Raw genomic sequence first — 20,984 nt, forward strand, 5'->3', positions numbered from 1 at the left:
GATGATGGGGTCCTGGTATGTTCAAGAAATAAAAAGGAGACCAGTGTGCCTGTGGCTGAGCCAGTGGGGTGAGAAGAGCCCGCATTAGACAGTCTTTGGGCTGTGGAAGAGGTTGAATTTTTTCTAGGTTTTAATCAGAGCCTCTTCTAAGGCAAGGATTTCTTGACCTTGGCACAGTTGTTTGCGGTCAGCTGTGTCTTTGTGGGGCTGCCCTGTGCACTGGAGGGTGTTGAGCAGCATCCCTGGCCTCTGCATACTAGATGCCAGGAGCACCCCGTCCTCAGTTGTGACAACCCAAAATGTCTCTAGACATTGGCACATGTCTTCTAGGGGGCAAAATCACCCCCAAGTTGAGAACCACTGGGCTCAGGCTAGGTGGGACCGGGGTGGGACTAGCCTGGCATTGGGAGACCTGGTTCTAATCTGTGTTTTGTCACCAGTTTCCTGTTTGACCTCAGACCAGTGTCTCATACTCTTGGTTTCTCCATCAACTGGGAGCTTGTTGGAGATGGCAAACTCATAATCCTTCCAACCCTCTCCCTGCCACATCCATGGCAGACATCACTAATCAATCATGATGTGGCTTCCTGCTAAGTCTAGAGCTCTGGGGACCATGGAGACACTCAGGCCGGGAGCCGAGTAAACAGCCCCTCTGGTCCTTCTCTTATGCCCCAGAAGACCTGGGTATATACTTAGAGGAACTTGAACGCCTGGGCTCGAGGAAACCTGTGCATCACCTAGAGGAACTTACCCCAGTCGACGTAAGTGTACAGCTGAAAGAACTTACACCTGAGCGCCATTGTTTACAGTAGGGATGCTTGAAACAAGTGTCTGCAGCATGGTAGTGATTACCTTATGCTATAATTTTGACTAGTAAGCAATGAAATGAACAACTTGAGGTCTTATTGTGGATTCTCCAAAGAACACGTCCTGAGGGCGTGACCTCCCAAGTACGCTATTTCAAGGGCAAGTAGCGTACATGGGAGGTCACCCAGAAGGCATCAATAGGAGAGTCAGGGAGTGAGGCAGGGAGGAGAAGGCAGCCAAGAAGGGTGTGTCATCAAGCGGGTTACCATGGGGGCTGCCGGAGCTGAATCCTATCAAGGCACTCGGGGAGATAGTGTCCATCGAGTGCCTCGGTTTCCTCATCTTTCTTTTCATGCCAGGCCCTGCTGACCATCACTGAGGGCTGCTCCCAGGCAGTCTTACTTCTTCAGCACTTCCGGCCTGCCCTGTGCATGAGAGTGGGGCCTTCAGGCCCAGAGATGCGGGCACTGGCAGCTGGATATGGTGTGGGGTAAGGGTGGGGTCTGGATGGCAGATGCTGCCCGGTGTACATATCAACATGGGTAAATGTGGAAGACGTGATGTTGAGTGAGAAAATCAAGTTGTGGAAAGCAGGCTACTTATAAAAATGTTGTGAACATGCAAAGCAGTATTCTCCCTTGCTTATAGATGCACACGGGCTTGGTAAGTGGGCAGAGGCATGTGTGGGAATGAGGAGCACCAGCTCCAAGTACCTTGCAGGGAGAGAAGGTGCCTAGTGGCTCACGTCTCTCTGTAACGAGTCTTTTCTGCTTTTTCTATTTAATACATTGAGGTTTGATATTTGCATGGTACTGTGGGTCAACTGAACTAATCTCAAGTGCATACTGCTGGGGCTTTGCATATGCAGTGACCTGTGTCACCACTGCTCAGATCAAGATACGGAACGTTTCCAGCACCCCCGAGAGCCTCCTCATCCCCTTTCCAGTCTGTGCCTCCCCCAGACTTGTTGAATTTCTTTTTGCAAATGGTTTCAAGCAAATTTGGTGTAGTGTTAAGATTTGCCACAGCTGGGTAGTGATGAGTTTGTGGGTGTTTGTTGTTTCTCTCTATTCTCTATTCTTTTCTGTATCCTTGACGTACTTCATCATCATATTCATAAAATGAAGAGGAGGACTTGGGCAGATGTGAGGACAAGTGGTCCAGGCACGGGCAAAGCTTCTGAGGCTGAAGGAGTTTCTCAGGCAGCCCTGGAAATCCTGAGAACAGTATTGTGTCTAAGGGAGTCTTCGGAGATGAGAGCTGCTTTTGACCTGACTGTTTCAAAGCTGTCAAGCCTTGGACAAAGGAAGAGTCACCCTGGAGGGTCCCTTTCACCATTCCTGCCAGTGCAGGGGACGCCGGTGCTGCCTGGAAAAGCCAGTCGTGCCTTGGGCAGCAGGAGGGCTGGACCCAGAGCCCCTGCTGCCCATTCTTTCCGGGTCACGAGCTGCCCATTGTGGCCTTCACACCGGCTTGTTTGCAGTTCCTCAGTGGGTGGCCTGAGCCTCCCATTGTTGCGGCACAATAGCGGTGGCAGAGCTCGTGTGAAGAAACCAGGACAGGAAGCCCCAATCTAGGCCAGCAGAGTGTGGCACTCCCAGCTTCCTGCCCTCCTTGGCTGTGCTGGGCGAGGCTGTCTTTGTCTCCCTCTAGTCTGGGGAGGCTGGAGACATGACTTCCTGTCAGTATCCCAGGCCCTGTTAAAACATCCTCTAGGAACCCTGTCCCTGTCCCCCCCGCCCATTGTCATTTAAAAAACAGGATCCGCAGACTTCCAAGGAGCCTGAGTCCAGGTCTCTGCCATGTGTCAGGCACTGTGCCAGGCACATTCCATACCTTCCTTTGATTTTCAAGCACCTGCTATTTGCTGAGCACTACATTTGGCCCTGAAGACGTAGCTGTAAACAAGACAGGCAGGGTCCCTGCCTTCAGGGAGCTTCCATTCACTTTATCCCATGACATTCTAAAAGGTGCTGTATTCCTATAATCTCCACTGGCAAGAGTAAATGAAGACTCAGAGAGGCTAGTGCACTTTCCTGAAGTCACACAGCAGGAAGGACCCGTGGTTGAAACTCAAACTCACCAGTTTCCAAACCTGGCCTCTGTTGTTGGATTGGGGGTTATGGTTTCATCCCAGCCATGATCCCTGCTTGTCCTGGCCTTTCCCTTAGGATCTTGTATAGATTGCTTAACCTCAGTTTCCTCATCTGTCAAATGAGCTCTTAACGCAAGATGGGAAGATAGGAGTTTGCATTAAGAAGAGGAGGGCCTCTTGGTGGAGATGGCGTTTGAACTAAGGCCAGATGGATAAGGAGGCTGCTCAGGGCAGAATGGGGTAGAACATCTTGCCAATAGGAACAGCATATGCAAAGGTCGTGAGGCAGGAGTGTATTTGGCAGGTGGATAGAATCTAGAATGACAGTGTGGCTGAAGATTATTTATATTGAATTATGTGGGAGGATGAAGTACTAGAAGATGAGATCGGAGAGGTTAACAAGGACAAGGTCATGGGGACCATGGAAGGATTTGGATTTTAAGTGCAGTGGGAAGCCATGGAGCTTTTAAAGGCGTGGATTAACTGATCTCTTGTACATATTTAAAGGGATCTCCCTGGCTGTGTGTGTAGAGAACAGACTTTTGGGAGGGTGAAGGGGACCAGGAGGGAAATGGCTGTGTTAGTCCAGGCAGGAGATGATGATGGCTTGGACTGGGGGGATGGCTATGGAGATGGGGACCAGTGGTTGTAGTGTTCAGGTAAAGCTGGTAACATTTGATGTACTGGAAATGGAGTGTCAGGCAAGAGAGTTCTGTGGGTCAACTGGCTGGTGGGTTTTGGCTAGAGCCCTTGAAAGGCAGAGGTGCCGTTAATCAAGTGGGGAAGAGCTTGGTATGAGTTTGGGGAAGGTCAGGAATTAAGTGTTGGACAGGCAGAGTTTGGACATCCCGGTGGAGACATTGAATCAGCAGCTGGAGATAACAGTCTGGGGTTTCAGGGGAGAAGTCCAGGCTGGGGATATAAACATGGGGGTCATCAAAAAAAGGGAATTTAACCCATTTATGCCAGAGGTTGCAATTTTTTTTAAATAAAAAATCAGACCTTGGCAATGACCTTGAAGAGTAGGATATAAATAACTCCCACAAGCTTAGTGTTCCAGTAATGGAACTCTAGGCATAGATGGGTGAAAGCCCCAAGACTAGCTGAGATGGCTCTGCACTCTGTGTGGACAGAGACAAAGCTGCCTTCCTACGTCTTGCCTTTTTCTGTGACTCACCTTGTGGACTGTCATTGCGCCCCCTCCCAAGAGGCTTGAGTCTGGGCAGGTGGCCGGGCTCCTGGGGGCAGGCATGGACGTGTTGTGTCTCCGGGTGATGGAAAGGATCTGACAGCCGTGTGCGGAGGGTCACCCTCCTCTCTGCTTACCTGCCCCGCTTACCCTGACCCCAGCGCTATCTTGGGCTGTCCCCGCCATCTCTCAGAGATCTCCCCAGACAAGCGTGGTGGGTGAGACAGGCTCTCGCAGCCCCTGTCTTAATCAGCCTGCACCTGGGTTCTGTGACAGGCAGACCATGTGCTCACCTGGACCAGCCCCCCTGGGGAGCCCCAAGCTGTCATCTGTCTTGGCAGGGCAGGTGACTGATAGGCCCCACAGCTCCCCATGGCCCTGCGGGTGTAACACCATGAATTCCTTTTCCCAGGGGTCTCCGTGTGGCTGCTTCCAGGTTAGGCTACAGCCAGATCCCACATCCTGGAGTTGGGGCAAACCAGGTGGAGGTGGCTGTGGGTACTGGGCCTCGGTCTCCCTTAGGTGCTGACTCTGCTGTCTCTCCTTCCCCCAGCATTGATCGCTGTGACTCTCTCAGCCCATCCGTGTGACCCCTTGGCAGCTCTTCTTTCTGCCACTTTTCCACCCACACCACCTGGTGCCAGGCCACCGTCATCTCTTGTTGGCACCACTGCACCCTACTGCCCTGGTCTCCCCACTTTTACACGCAACCCCTGAAATCTAGTTCCTTGCAATAACAGAGAGCTCTTTCACCAACACTTCAAAACTGGGAGACTTCTCTTTTTTAAAAAATTCTAATTTCTGGCTTCATTAAAAAAAAAAACACCACCACCCAAATCTGAACCTCTGGTGATCCCAGGCCTGCGGCCTCCCCACGTGGCCCCACGTGAATGGTGCACCCTCAGCTCCTGCAGCCCCTGTCGCTCCTGCCCTGGTATAGTCACACTCATCTGCTGCGTCTCATAGAGGAGAGACGTGATGTGTCTGTTCCAAGCTCCTGAAAGGGTGGTAGAAGGACTGTGGTCCATTCAAACAGTAGATTCCTGGCATCTGCAAGGAGGCTGTTTGTGAGATGATCTGGAAGGATCTCTGAGCTATATTAAGTAGAAAATCCAGGTGCAGGTCATCCGGTGTATGTTGCTATTTTTTGGTGTGTAGAGAAGTAAAAAAAAAAAAAAAAAAAAGGAATAGATGTGTGTGTGTGTGTTTTTGCATAGATTTTTTGGAAAGATACCCAAGAAACTAGTAGCTGGGGTTCCTGTAGGGGTTGGAGAGGTGCTCGATGGTTTGGGACTGGGGTAAGGAGAGAGACTTTCTGTGTTTTTGCCATTTTATAGTTTTGACTTTTGAACCATGTGACTGTGTTATTATTCAGAAGTTAAATTGTAAAGCAAAGTAAAAAAAATTGAAAAGGGAAATGAATTAGAGTCTGGGAGCTGCCCCTGGGTGAGGAAGCAGGTGTGTATCTGTTGGGGCCGAAGGTTCCTCGAGGGCAGGGGCTTTGAGATTTTCTCTGCTGTTTCTTCAGGGCCCAGCGCGGGGCCTGGCGTCATAGGTGCACGGTACACCCCTGGTTTCCGTATGGGAGGGAGGGCTGTTCCGGTGTGTTTAAGGTGTAAGCAGAGCATGTTTTTCCTCATCCCCTGCCTGTGTCCCTGGACCCATGGTACCTCCCAGATCCTAGTTGGCATTTGAACCTGAGAGCCTTCTGTAGGGCCGTCCATGGGAGAACTGGAGACGCAGACACTCACCTCTCTCTGCTTCTCTCCTCCAGGCATTCCTGCATCGCATCCGGCAGAACGTGGCTGACTCAGTGGAGAAGGGCCTCACGGAAGAGAATGTCAAGGTGTGGATGCTCGGACTGGCCCCTTTTCTAGAGCATCTGTGTTGCTCTATGCCTTGCTCTTCCCGTGCGGCAATAGTCAGAGGGTGTGCATGCCGGCGGAGGCGTGTCACCTGCTGACTGCTGACCACCCGCTTTGCCCTGCCCCAGCTTGCTCCCTGTAGCCCCTGGAGGCCTCTTGTCCTGTGAGCAAGCTGTGCTTGGTGGACGTCAGCAGGAATCAGCCCTGGGCCCCACTTTCCAGCCCAAGACTTCCCCTCTGTGCTCAGTGTGACCCGCCCCCCGTCTTCCGGGCTCCTTGTGTCAGGCCCTCGGGCTTGGAGCCAGTGGAAAATCCTCTCCCAAGTGCCCCCGGGAGCCTGGCACCTCCAGTACCTCTTCTGGCAGCCCCGGCCCCCGCTCCTGCCCTGGGCATCCAGTGTCCAGGCAGGGCTGATGAGTAATTGGGTCCAGTTTGGCCTTGGCCGTGGCTCTGGGGAGTTTGAGGAGGAGATCAATAGGCCTTCTGTGTGCATGGCTCAGCTCCAGCCTGGCTCTCCAGGCCTGGTTTTCTGTGTGACCTCACTCTCTGAGCGCCTTTCAGGCTTCGGGGCTCTAAGGGTCCTGGTGTCCAAGGTGCCCAGTATTTACAGCACACAAAGGACTCGGTCATAGAAGACATTCCCCCCAAACGCCCTGGTTAATCTGGACGGTGGCCTTGCATGTTGACAACTCTACACCGAATTATTTGCATAAGAAAACTGAGTCTTAGAGATGTCAAGGACTTGCTCAAGGTCTCTGCATGGCTCGTCCTGGGGTTGGGGGGTGTGTGTTCACGCACTGGGATCCTGGGATCTAAACTCTACGCCTGCATTCATTTGTTCACTCATTCATTCGGCAAATATGACTGAGCACCTACTGTTGATTCCACTTCTTTATTATACTATTTATTATAGTTTAAAAATTATTCATTATTATTGTAAACTGCGACTTAGTACAGTTTTTAAAAAGTTACCTTTCTTTTTTTAATGAGGTCAAAATGTCGTACAGTAAAGGGTGCAAATCCTTAGTGCTGAATGCAGTGCGTGTCTCCATACACATGCACCAGTGTTAACCATGACCCAAATGAAGGCAGAGAGCATTTCCCAGCTCCAGCTGCCCACTCTGGGCCCCCCTCAGTCAGTCCTCCCTCCCTAAAGTTAATCCCTGGTTTCTAGTACCATAGATTGATTTTGCCTGTTCTTGAAATTTATGTTAAAGTGAGCTCTTTCGAGTCCCTGCCTGCCTGTGGGATTTGCCCGTGACGTTGTGTGTAGCTGTGGTTCACTCTTTTTCCTTGCTGTATGCTGTATGGTGTTCCATTGTATGAATGCAACACAATTTACTGATCCATTCTCCTGGGGATGGATATTTGAGTTATTTCCAGTTTTTGGCTGTTACAACTATTCTTAAAAAAATAAATAAATAAATAAAACGATCATGAGGGCTGGGCGAGGTGGCTCACGCCTGTAATCCTAGCACTTTGGGAGGCCAAGGCGGGGAGATTGCCTGAGCTCAGGAGTTCAAAACCAGCCTGGGAAACACGGTGAAACCTTGTCTCTACTAAAATACAAAAAAAGTTAGCAAGGCATGGCGGCATGCATCTGTATTCCCAGCTACTCGGGAGGCTGAGGCAGGAGAATTGCTTGAACCCTGGAGGTGGAGGTTACAGTGAGCCGAGTTCGCGCCACTGCACTTCACACTCCATCCTGGGCAACAGAGCGAGATTCCATCTCTAAAAAAGAAAATAATAATTAAAAAAATACAATCATATTGTATTTTTAAATAATTGCTCATTGCGGGGTCTGTCCTGTACATTGCAGGAAGGGTTAATAGTATCCCTGGCCTCTGTCTATGAAACACCCCTTTTCCTCCCAATTTGTGACAACCAAAAATGTCCCTTGACAGTTGCCACATATCCCATGTGTGTGTGGTGGGGGTGGTGGGTAAAATTGCCCCTAGTTGGGAACAACTGATCAGAAAGTTAAATTCTAAAATGTAGGATTGCTGGGTCAAATTGTACTAGTGTTTTACACTTTCAGATTGATGTGGGGAAACAGGGAATCTCATATATTATCTGTGAGAGTTTAGGCAGCGTATTTCTAACCTCCTTCCTTATTGTGTTTTCTTCTACCACGTTGTTTTAATGGGTGCATGGAAATCTACTCGTAATTTCAACATCCATCCTGTGGCTGGACACAGCAGTTGTGTCTGACTGTGATGAATGCCTGCATACTGAATATGGAACTGCTCGCAAGACTTCGACCTTGGGAATATTCTTTTATCTGAGCCTTACTTCTTCATCTGTAAACTGGGGATAATAATAGTTTCTATCTCATGGATTTACAGTGGGGATTAGATTCCGTGAATGCATGTAAAGTTCTTAACACAGGATTAGTCACTAATCCCGATGATAGTAAATAAATGTTGGCAATATTTCTGTGATTACAATGATTTCTGTTAGTGGTAAACCAGTTCCGGTGGTTGAGAGTTCTTCTTTGACTACAGTGTCACCTGCACCGAGGTTTGTATTTTTTCAGTGCTTGGCTTTGCTCTCCCTCCGAGCCTTGATTCACGCTGTCCTCTGGCCTGTCTTTTCCTCACAGATCCTATTCTCGAACATCGAAGACATCCTGGAAGTTCATAAGGATTTCTTGGCCGCCTTGGAGTATTGTTTACACCCGGAACCACAGTCTCAGCATGAACTTGGGAACGTTTTCTTAAAATTCGTGAGTACCATGCCACTGCTCCTGGTGGACTCTAGCTTTTGAGAAGTGGGCTTCTCCCTGGGTCCCTGCCCCATCCCCTTTCACCAGCTTCCTCTGTAGGTCTGTCTGGGAGATGGGGTAGCAAGTTGGGCAGGTGGGCCCAGTCTGCATCCCCAGAACTATGGGAGGTGGGTCAGGCCCAGCAGACTGTGGGCATTTTTAGTGACTCTCCTTTCCCTCAGTTTCACATAGAGGGTGGGCCCTCACTGAATGCATGTGTCCTGGAGTCCTGTGACCTCCTGGCCTGGCGGGGCCCCTCTGCCACAGTGACCATCAGAGGTAGCTAGTGGCCAAGACTTGGCACCAGACAGACCTGGGTTTGAGCAGCTCAGGCGCCCACTGGTCAGTAAGGGTGTCTGATCCTTGGGTGCCCCATTGGGCTGTTGGTCAGAGAGGCTGACGCTTGTTGCAGTAGCCTCTGTCTTCCTGCAGGATTACTAACGCATTTGGAATTGTGGGTGGTAGGCTGGAAGAAGGAAGGCAACTGCTTTTCCATAGCCTCTTTTTCTGTACTACCTGGGACCCCCTCACAGATAGAAGAACTAGCCTCACGGGCACGAGATGTGAGCCAAACTCCTTTGCCCCTCTGAGCCTCTATTTCCTCCTGTGATTGCGAAGTAGGGATATTCCGCCTACCTCCTAGGGTTGATGGCAAGACTCAGAGGTAAAGCAATAGGATAGAGAGCCTAGAGCAGAACTTCTCAGCTGGGGCGATTCTGGCCCCAGGGGACATTGGACAATGTCCAGACACATTTTTGGTTGTACCAGTTCTGCGGTGCTACTGGTTTCTAGTAGGTAGAGGCCAGGGATGCCACCAAACATCCTGTAATGCACAGGACAGCCCCCACAACAGAGAATCATTTAACCTCAAATATCAATGGTGCTGAGGTGGAGAAACTTTGGTGTATCAGCACTCGGTCACTGTTCAAACTGTCATCACCATCATGATCATGATCGTCATCATCACTAACTCACTTCTCCAGGGGATCACATCTGAGTGACCAGAGCCTAAGATGATGGAGCTGTGTGACTCTGCCCTTAGAGGGCAGTGGGGGGCAAGTCTCATGTGCGATCAGGCATGCAGAGTACCCCAGGATGCAGTCATTCAGCCAAGGGCCAGCCACTCTCTACGTGGAAGTGAGGGCAAGGAGAGCTTCTGGCCAGGCTGCTGAGCAACTGATGAACTGTGGTCCTCTCAGCAAGTTGACTGAACTTGTCTGTGCCTCAGTTTCCTTTTACCCATAAACGGGGTGTAAATCCGTGACATTGTGAGGATTAAGCGAGATAATACAAGGAGGCTGCTTGGTGCAGCGCCTGGCACAGTAAGTGCTCAATAAAGGTTGACATTATCTTCCTGTTCACATAGCGGATGCTCCTCCATCTTTGGAACTGGACAAATACGAGCACAGTGGGGCGCAGGTGGGCTGGGTGCTAGCGGAGGGCATTGGGCAGAGGAGGGACGCGGTCCACTTTGGGTTGCAGGGACCCTTTGGCTGCTATGAGGGGGAGCAGGTGTGGAGGGAGAGCCGGAAGCAAGGAGACATCTAAGAGGTTACCCTGCGAAGTGAGGTGACGGTGCCTCGGACCAGCATGGTAGCAGTGGAGGTGGTGAGAAGGGGCAGGTGGCCACAGTGGCTCAGTAAAGGTGTTTGAATAGGGAAATGAAAAGAATGGGAGGGACAGTCTCCCCTTCGGGTTCAGAGGAGACAGGAAGTGCTTTTTTCTCTGGAGTCAACAGCCAACGTTCAAATCCCTGTTCTACTGCTCACCAGCCCAGTGACCTTGGGCAAGTCCTTTCACCTCTCAGGGCCTCAGTCTCCAACTCTATAAAATGGGGGTAATGACAATACCTGCTGCAGGGGGCTGTCATGAGGATGAATCACCTGACTCAGCACCGAGCTAATGCCGCGTGTCAGCTGTGGGTGTTATTCCGGCCTGCTTCCTGGAGGGGGTGGCCTTGGGGCTGGCTGTGACGTGATGATCTGAGCTTGGGCAGGATTGTCTGTACTTAGCAAAAGTGGGAGAAAGGGTCCTCAAGATGCACTATCCAGTTTGCCAAAAGCCCCGGCCCTCCTCAGTCCTTTTGGCTTCTCTGCCTGAGTCCCAGAGGCTGTGGGGAAGTGGGTTTAACTCGCTTGTCAGCGAGGAGCCCTGGACCTTGAGGACACAGTGGGGCTATTCTCACCTCTCTCTGCAGGATCCCTGCCTTGCTCAGAGATACAGCAGAGGGCTGGGGGGCTGGGGGTGGGAAGTTCAGCGTGCATGAAGCAACCTCTTTTCCATGTCCTCTCTTCTGCTACCTGGGACCTTCCTTATGTAGCCTCATCAAACTAGGTACCTGGTGAAGGCTGCACTTGCCATCAGAGTCGTGACATGTGGAAGGTGGACATTTAGGCCTTTGTGGGAGGTTGTTCTGGGCTGGGGCCTTGCTGGCGTCCTCCCTGGGCCTGGGAGATCAAGCATTCTAGAGCCCAGCTACCCGACTTTGCATCCTAGCTCTGCTACTTCCTTGCTCTGTAATCCTGGGAGAATGACCTTACCTTTCTGTGCCTCAGTTTTCTCATCTGTAAAGTGGGTATCACAAAACTCACCTTCTAGGGCGGTTGAGAGAATGAATGATGTTGGTAGAGCCTGGCACATAATAAGTGCTCAAGAATTGTTTCTCACTTGGGTTATGTGCACATCTGTTCATGTGATCCAGCGCTTTCTGGAACCTCCCAGTCTTCTCTGGAGTGTGACTTTGTGCAGGGTCCCCAGGCCTGGGATCACTGGACCCCATTCCAGGCGATTTATCGTGAGCCCCCCTGTACCTCAGCGGGGCTCCTGTCCTTCCAGCCTCACAAAGCTGCTATGATGCCCAGGTGCAAGGATGCATGTAGGAGGCTTTGACAGAGATGAAGTATTTTGGAGATTGGTTCTCCCCTGAGCCACCAGAGAAACCTGCTGGAAACATCAATCAGGTCTCTTCAGCCCCCCTCCCGGCACCCTCCAAAGGTTCCTGCCTCATTGGAATAAAATCCCCACACCCCGCCATGCCCTGTCCGTTCCTTGGAACTCAGTCCCCTGGCTCCAGCCACACAGGACTCCTCGCTGTTCCAGAACATGGAGCCCATTCCCGCCCCAGGCCACTTCCTCTGCTGGACCAGTTCCCTCAGACATCCCTGCGGCTCTCTCCCTCCTTGCCTTGAAAGCTTTTCAGAAATGCCATCTTCTCCGCAAAGGCCTCCATGCCCTCCTGTTTAAGTTGCTGCACTCCTGTCCTTCCGCGCCCCTCCCCTGCTCTTGTCATTCTCAACAGAACGGTCCTCACTGCCCTTTGACACGTCGGATCTTTTGCTCCTTTTTGCTTATTGTCTGTCTCTCCCTAGAATGTAAACAACACGAGGACAGGGACTCTGTCATGCTTGCTGTTCTGTCTCTGCATCAGAAATAGTCCAGCCCCTTAGCCGGGCATGGTGATGTGTGCCTGTGGTTCTGGGTACTTGGGAGGCTGCGGTGGGAGGATCCCTTGAGCCCAAGAGGTTGAGGCTGCAGTGAGTCGAGATCATGCCACTGCACTCCAGCCTGGGTGACAGGGTGAGACATTGTCTGAAAACAAAGAAAACAAAACAAAACAAAAAAAATCCAGCCCTGAGCTCACTTGTCCTCTGGACATGCGAGCAAACTGAGAGAAAGGTTAAGCTCAAGGTCACAACTGTGCCAGCCGCAGAAGTGGGCTTTCGACCTTCCTAAGGGCTAAGCCAGTGTTCCTCAGTTCATTAGCTTACGTGCTAAGTTTGGAATTTCAGCTATATCTGAGTATCCTTTGTAGTAGTATTTGTTTAATGCTTTAAAAAATTGATTCACTTAACAAAACTTCAATAAACTTATTTAAAAAGAGAAGTTTGCATCATCATTGAAAATAGAAAATGAGTGTGTAAATAGAAGGTCATTGTCAAAATAAATGCGGTAGAAACCAAACGGTGTTACCGCATTCTATCTAGAAACTCTTAACTACTTGAGCCTCTCAGCCTGAGGCTGGTTACATCACACCAGCTAAGACCCTCCTTGAGCTAACTGGACCTATTGAAAAAGGAGCCAGCGTTCTCAGTGTGTGATCCAGTGTTTTTTAATTTAAAATCATCTTTTTAATTAAAAATTAAAATCATCACACCTCTTCCTGCCTGCTCACGGAGGACAGGCTGAGTCAGTCTGTCTCAGGAGTTTTAGGGCCACCCCTCTGTAGATTGGGTTTCTGGAAGCTGGCGATTTGCACACAGGTGGCCTTTTGGAAGTAGCTAAAGGAGAGGTTGCGGAGACTCCACCCCAGCTGCTGATAGTCCCATCTGGAAGGAACTCTGGAACTAGGATAGCTCTTCAGATTACGCACAATTGTAGCAAGTGGGCAAGGCCTTTGCACCCTCATTGCCCGGTGGGCTGTCCTTAGGAGTGGGTGTATCACCACAGACAGGCGGCCCTCTTAGGCTGAAGGCAACTCCAGGGGAGGGCCTTAGCTGAGGGCCATTATCAGCCCCCACTCCCAGCACCTGGGGTAAGGGGCGTCTCTCTCTCTGAGACAGGCATTTGAGGAGTGCACCATGGCATCTACTGCAACCCCAAAGGAAAGGCACGTCTCAATTTTTCCTTTCCACTCTCCTTCCCAGGCTTGTTTACTCCATTTACTCCCTGCCTGGAAACGTTTTCCCATGGCCATGGCAGCATCTGGGCTGGTGAGATGCTAATTGGGAACAGAGCTCTGCAGACAGCCTCTCCAGGAGAGGGAGGGGCCCTGGCCCACAGTCCAGCCCACTCATGCCACCTAACTGAACAGATGGAGGAAGAGTCCCTTACCCGCTTTCCCCAAAACCCAACCAGTAACTACTGAGTTTATCATAAACTAGCACTGAGTGGACATTTTCTTTGCACTGGGACCTGTTCTCTGTGCCTTACAGATATGCATTCATTAAAACTTCACAACAGTCTTTAAAGGTGGTTACTATTATTGTACCCATTTTACAGATGAGGAAACCAAGGCCCAGAGAGATTAAGTTATAGTGCAAGCTTACCGAGCTAGGAAGCATCAGAGCCAAGATTTGAGCTGACACATTCAGGCTGTAGAGTCTGTGTTTTTCACTGTCTTATGTGATAAGGTCTCCTGAAATACATACTAAGCATCTCCTGTGTGCCAGGCACTGCGCTAGACCCTGTACTAAATAAGACAGACTTGCTCCCTGCTGCCACACTGCCCGTAGGTGGGAGAAACAGAGGGTAATTTAACTGATTAGGTCATTTCAGATGCCAGTGCAGACTGTGAAGAACATAAAATGCAGATGTGGTGAAGAGTGACTCTGTCTGAGGTTGCTTTCAATTGGGAGGTCAGGGCCAGGGCTGCCACATTTAGCAAATGAAAACAAAGGACACCCAGGGAAATCGGAATTTCAGGTAAACATCAAGTAATTTTTTAGTGGAAGCATGTCTTATGGAATATCTGAGACATACTAAAACAAACATGTATCTGAAATGAGCATTCACCTGGGTGTCCTGGGTTCTATTTTGTATCTGGCAACCCAAGGGTGGGATGGCCTTTCTGAGGCGGTGAAATGGGATGATTTTGGGGAGGGTGATCTGGACTGAGGGGAGAAAGGGCAGAAGCCCTGAGCTAGGAGCAAGCTTAGCTCATTTGAGAGAAGAAGGGAGACCAGTGTGACCAGAGCAGAGTGAGTGATGGAGAGAGTTTGAGGGTGTCATAGTGGGGGCAGGACAGATCCTGTAGGGCTTTGCGTGCCAAGGTGAGGACCATAGATCTTATTCTGAGTCAGTGGAAGCCATTGCAGGTTTTAAGTACAGAAGTAGTGTGGTCTGATTTATGTTTTAACCCCTCTCTCCCCGCAGCTGTGTGGATGGGTAAATAAGTTGGGGAGACTGTTGAAAAATTGAGACCTGACTCTCACTTCTCCCCTCCCCGCTGGAGGATATGTTTGCATGGGCCAGCTCCTTCCCTATTCTGGGTCTCAGTCTTGCTGGCTGTGAAATGAGTGGTTTGGAGCTGATGGTCCCTGTGGAACCACTGTCACCTGGGTATCGTGGACAGCAGCTGCCACCTCTCACAATCCTTGAGTCCTTCCTGGGGGTGAGCTCCCCTCCCCTGGCTGTCTCCAGCTGGCAGTTGTCCCCTTCTCCCCCTTCTCACCCCAAACCCACAACCACATGTTGCGCACCCACTACATCTGTGTATGCACAACTATTTGTCCGTTTCTTCCTGGCAAAGCAATCAGAGCCCCATGTGGGGCCCCTAGGAGGAAATGGAACACTTGGACTCTGAGCTGTCAAGAGCAGCGTTTCCATATTTGCAGAGTCTCGGGCCTGAGATGCAGCTGGGGTCAGGCCGGATGAAAGGACACAGGTGTGATTCAACTGGGCACAGTGCTGCAGAGGGGATGTTGTCCTTTGCTAAATTTAACTTCTCCAAGCCTCAAGCCCTGGGCCCCTGCTCTTCCCACAGGCTGAAGGAGAGGAAAACACTGCAGACTGTGTTGTAGAAGGAGCTCAGGGGATGAGGAATGACAAACCGGTGGTGAGCTTGTTACTTACTCCCTTTCCTGCACCTGTGGCAGACATCGCTAATCAATCACAGCATTCTGCCTCTGGGCTTCCTGTGGGACCCCAGAATCCTCCTCACTAGTGTTCCAGCTGGCACTGCCCAGTGACTGGGGTTGGCATGTGGGAAGAAACCAATTTGTCCCTGCTTTCTGGCCCAGTCCCTTCCCTTCATCTCTGTGGAGATGGACAGAGAGACCCTGTCACCTCACCAAGATTTGGGTCTATGTATTTCATTTTCTCCCTTTCAGAGTGTGCACGTATCAAAACTGTCTTTGCTGTACGTCACAGAAACACCAGTTCAGATAGGCTTAAACAAATCAAGGACTTTACTGATGCATGTCAGTGAAATTGTTCAGGAGTGTAGGTCAGCTTCAGACATAGCTAGATCCAGGACTCCGTATGATGATTTCAGGACCAGGTCTTTCTCTGATCTCAGGCTCTGCTTTTATCTGTGCGGTGCTGATTTCACTCTTGGAGAATGGGAGGGGCTTATGGGGTGCGTGCCTCACATGGTGGCAGGGGTTCAATAGCAACTCAAAGAGAGTATCTCTTCCCAGTGATTCTAGCACGAGTCCTTGCGGACTCTCGCGGCCCAGCTTGGGTCACATGGCCGCTGTTATTAGGACGGGGAATTCTGATTGGTTTTGCCTGGGTCATGTGCTCACTTGTGGTCCCTGGGGTGGGGTGGGACCAGCCTGGGAAGAAGCACGGAGCTGGTCTGAGGGGCCTTTGGCCTCTTTCAGTTCCTCCTTCTGTTTTCTTGCTTTCATTCATCAAATAGTCATGATACCTGCTCTCTGCCAGTGGCTGTTGACCCCATTGACATCACAGCAGTGACCTCAACAGATGCAAACGCTGTCCCCATGGAGCTGACAGTCCCAGGAGATTCAGGGGAGAAGGACAGTGCACAAATGAGAAGTAAAACATCCTGGGGTCAGGGACCATCATAATTCCCAAAATCTGCCTGGGACCCTCCCAAGGCTTTCCCTAAACCCAGAAGTCTATCCGCTGCCACCTTCCTCCTGACTCTGCCTGTCTTTTTTTTTTTTTTTTTTGCCGTCAAAACCTTCCCACCTACCGCCCTACCCTGTCACAGACCAGTTCAATGAAAAAGATAATGAATTTTCTGAAATAATCATGCTGGTGATAATAGCAACAACATTAATAAGCAATAATGATACTAATTAATATTTAGTGAACACTTACTATGCACTGTTGCAAGCACTTTAATATAAATTCACCTGCCAATCCCCACAACACCATTATGGTAATGATATCATTGTTGTCCGTACTTTATAGATGAGAATGCAGAGGCCAAGAAATGTTACTTGTCTTGACCAAGAGCTGGTGACCAGGAGACTTGGGCTATGAACCTAGATGGTCTGGCTGCAGAACTTCTCCTTGGCACTTACAAGGTTGATGCTGATAGTGGTTGGTGAGAGTGGTCATGGGGGCTTTTAACGTCAGCGCAGGTCTTCTCTGCAGGAGCAGGTTTCCAGACAGGCCAGTTCCTGTCACCTACAACAAAATAGTTGTTCTCTTTCTTCCTCTTCCTCTTCCCTGCAGCCTGCATCACCACAGTCTGCAGCTGAAACCCTGATTCCAGATGTGTCCAGCAGACCCTACTCACAAGGTTTTACCTATGGCTGGGTGATCCCCTGCAGCCCAGATGCCTCCTCACCCAGCCCTTTTGGCCTTGATGGCCCCTTAGACTCATTTGAGACAAATGGAAGTAGAAAAAGGTCTGCTTGGGCAGTGTTGGGGGTGCTGGGGGGTCCCCTCTTCTCCTTCCTTGCCTTGTGTGTGTGTGTGTCTTTGTGTGTGTGTGTTGGCATCTCAGTGGACTGCAGATATTTGATGAGTGAATTGTGCTTTGTGACTCAGTGCATGTGTCCATGTGCATGCTGACATTGGTGGTGGTGTTTGGAGCCTGTAGCTTGCGTGCTGTGATGCTTGAGATCATTGGGTGGTTTCTTGGAGTATGCATCAAGATTGTTTGTCTTGTGGTATGTGTGTGTGTATGGGGGTGCACTGTGGGTAATTGTAACATGATTTGTCTGATATTTTCCCCCATTGATCCATGTTTGTTGAGTGTGTTTATGTTTGTAGTAATACTTGTAGAGTACTTTGAAGTATTGTATGGTGCTTATTGTGTGCCAGGCACCGTTCTACTCATTTCACATATATTATTTAATCCTCCAGCAGCGTAAGTGTTGAAGGTCAGTTATGATGTCCGTTTTGCAGATGAGGAAACGAAGGCCTAGGGAGGTGAAGCACTTGCCCAAGGTCACCCTCTACTTAGGGAACATGGAACTGGGTTTCTGGAGTCACTCTGTGCCCTTCAGTATTCTGGTGCAGTACCCTTGGGATGCAGCTTAGTCCAGATTTGTGGCTTGAGATTTGTACCCTGGGTATTTGCCTCCCACTCCCATCCCTACCCTGTGCCATGACCTTGAGCTGACATTGTCACTGGGGTTAAGGGAGTTTGAGTCCTGGTTCTGCCACTGCACTAGCGGCGAGACCCTGGGGAAGTGACTTTTCCTTGGTTTTTTCATGGCTATGTGGGTTTCTTACAGTAGTTACCATGTAAGGCTGTCGTGGGGAGTGAGTAAGTTAACCCCCATTCCAGGAGAGCAGCGTGCAGCTTGTACTACGTGCTGGGCAGTCTGTGCTACGTGCTGGGTATGCATTCTGTGTTAGCCATCAGCACTGACCTGGGCACTTTGTGGCTCAGAGTGTCTGCTCAGACGATGCACAGGGAGCCCCCAGAGTGAGCTGGGGTGGGCTGGGGATGCCCGTTAATTCTAAACCCATCCTACCTTCTCTTTGGTTTCCTATTTCCTGCAGCCTCCCATCGGAAGGCCATCTGGGGGCTTGTTTAGAAACAAGATGAGCTGCTTGCTGTGTGGACCCACCTCTTCCTTCCTTAGCTTGTTCAGGTCTCTTGCACACTCCCACCCCTAGCCCAGGGTTGAGGCCTTGCAACCCTTCCTCCTCCAGTGACCTCACCCACGGCATCCTTGTTTAGGGTTTGGCGGGTTCCGTGAACCATTTGGAACCAAGAATGCTCAGTTGAGAGCTTCCTGCTAAGAAGGCTCCTGTCTCTTCCAGTTCCGGAAACCCTGACTGATGTTTCTGGAACTGGTGACCCACAGGTGACCTTTAGGCTGGAAAGAGTCCATCTTTGGGCTCAGGGGTGTCTGGAGGTCAACAGAGCTAGCCCCCAGCCATAACAACTCTGACTTAAGGACTTTCATTAATTCTACCTTACAGATGAGGAAACTGAGGCACTGGGAAGTCAGGTAACCTGCCCAGGTTCACGGGAAATACAGAGCCATGGTGCAAGCCCAGGCCACTCTTCTTGAGTCTATGCTCTTGACCCCCAAGCCACACTGCTTCCCAAAAGGTTATTCAGGCTCCTGGGTGCAGACCTGGGGCAAGAGTGGAGACTGGGAAGCTGGTAGTGAGTGAAGCCGCTTTACCCGAGATTCCTCTTGCTGTAGCCTCTCCTCGGTCAGGGTAGCCCTTTCCCACTACCCTGCCAGCCCAGCGGTAGGCACATGTCAGGGAACCTGCCTTCTACCATGACCTGCCTCCCACAGGCTCTGTCCTTGTCTTGCAGAAGGACAAGTTCTGCGTGTACGAGGAGTATTGCAGCAACCATGAGAAAGCGCTGAGGCTGCTGGTGGAGCTGAACAAGATCCCCACCGTGCGTGCCTTCCTTTTGGTAAGTTGACCCATTAGCCCTGGTGCTCCCTTGCACTCGGCCTCAGCCTTGGGCATCTGGGCACAAGGGGACTTCATGCTGCCCCATGGTGCCAAATCCCTTCCTTGGCTGGGGTGATCTCCTGCCTAAAGCAGGGATCGCCAAGCCTTTTCCATAAAGGGCCAGCTGGGGAATATTTTTGGCTCTGCGTACCATACAGTTCCTGTCACCACGACTCAGCCCATGCTGTTGTAGCATGAAAACAGCCATAGAGAATGTGTAGAGGAGTGGGTGTGGCTGTGTGGCAATAAAACTTTATTTATAGAAACAAGCAGAGGGCTGTATTAGGGTTGACTTTGCCCATTCCTGGTCTAAAGTAAGGGTTCTAATAAAAATGGCAGCAAGAGTAGTAATTATTAATACTATTGTCATTATTACAATGATTATTATTAGGATTACTAGTATTTTAAGGATTATTTAATTATAAGTGAAAGAAAATCCAATTAAAACTGGCTTAAGCGGCCAGGTACGGTGGCTCACGCCTGTAATCTCAGCACTTTGGGAGGCCGAGGTGGCTGGATCACTTGAGACCAGGAGTTTAAGACCAGCCTGGCCAACATGGTAAAACCCTGTCTCTGCTAAAAATACAAAAATAATTAGCTGGACATGGTGGCACGTGCCTCTAGTCCCAACTGTTCAGCAGGCTGAAGCAGGAGAATTGCTTGAACCTGAGAAGCAGAGATTGCAATGAGCTGAGATCGTACCACTGTACTCCAGCCTGGGAGACAGAGCGAGATTTTGTCTCAAAAAAAACAAAAAACAAAACCTCAAAAACTGGCTGAAGCAAAACAACAAACAACAACAACAACACAAACTGAGGGATTCACTTTTCTGGGAAGTTTAAGACCTGAGAGGGCTGCAGACATGGCAGAGTCTGGGTGTTCAAATGATGTCATCAGGAATGTGTGTCACTTGACTCTCCTTTTCTCTGCTGTGGCTTCATTCCGAGGCAGGCTCTCCCCAAGTGGTAACAGGGTGGTCCCCGGCAGCTCCAGGCTTATACCTCCAGGCTTATAGCTGAGCAGCTCCAGGATAGCTGAGAGAACTTCCCTTTCCCTATAGTAACAGCAAAAATCCTAGGTCTGATGCTCATTGGCTCAAAACCTTATCCCTGAACCAATTGCTGTAGACAGAGTAATTGGTGGTGGTGTTCTGATTGGTCACTTCTGGAGATGGAGGATGGGGTCAGGTCTACCCATACAGTAGAGCCTAAGGGTAGAGTGGATCCCTAAAGCAGTTGGTTTGCATTTGTGGGAATGCAGGTAAGTTGGGAATGGATGTTAGTCAGGAAAAACTGTAGACATCCATGATGGTGTTCCCTATACTTGTAGAGAGTCTCGCTTATGTGTAAAACGGATTCTTATTTGTGACCTCCTTTGAGCCTTTTAGACCACTATCTGTTGTGTATGAGTCAAGATAAACATTTGTCTGCTTTGTAGACATCTCAAAGGACAGTGGTTTAAACAAGGTGGACTCTTACTTCTCCCTCTTGTTAACAGTGTGGGTGCAGACTGTCTGGGGCTGGTATAGTGGCTCCAGTGTCAGGGGCTAAGGCCCTAGGGTATGGTGCTCATTGACCTGGTCTCAGATGACCTTTGACTACATCCCAGTTCCAGGTGGCGGGGTGGAGGGAGGGCGGGAAGGAGAGCATACCCTTCTCATTTTCAGGGCGCCCCAGGAAGCTGCACACATCTCCTCCCCTCACGTCCCATTGGCCAGCACTCAGCCACACGGCCACCCCTAGATCCAAGGAACACTGGGAAATATAGGCTTTATTCTGGGCAGCCATGTGCCCAGCTAGAAATGTGATTGCTGTGGAAGAAGAATACATTAGGGGACACTGCATAGCCTTTGTCACAGGTGATTCTGATGACTTCACAATATTAAGTGACTTTCTAGGGGTCCATACTAGAAAAGTG

At 50.2% G+C, this 20,984-nt stretch overlaps 1 protein-coding gene across 1 annotated transcript in view; it reads left to right on the top strand.

Moving 5' to 3' along the window:
• PREX1 (phosphatidylinositol-3,4,5-trisphosphate dependent Rac exchange factor 1) overlaps positions 1–20,984 on the top strand; it is a 204,676-nt gene that overhangs the window by 75,411 nt on the left and 108,281 nt on the right. The window contains exons 2-4 of the mRNA XM_050807428.1: positions 5,866–5,937; positions 8,559–8,681; positions 18,922–19,026. Coding sequence (XP_050663385.1) covers positions 5,866–5,937; positions 8,559–8,681; positions 18,922–19,026 — 300 coding nt within the window. The remainder of the gene's footprint in view (positions 1–5,865; positions 5,938–8,558; positions 8,682–18,921; positions 19,027–20,984) is intronic.

Source organism: Macaca thibetana, chromosome 10, assembly GCF_024542745.1.
Source record: "Macaca thibetana thibetana isolate TM-01 chromosome 10, ASM2454274v1, whole genome shotgun sequence".
NCBI classification, from domain to species: Eukaryota; Metazoa; Chordata; class Mammalia; order Primates; family Cercopithecidae; genus Macaca; species Macaca thibetana.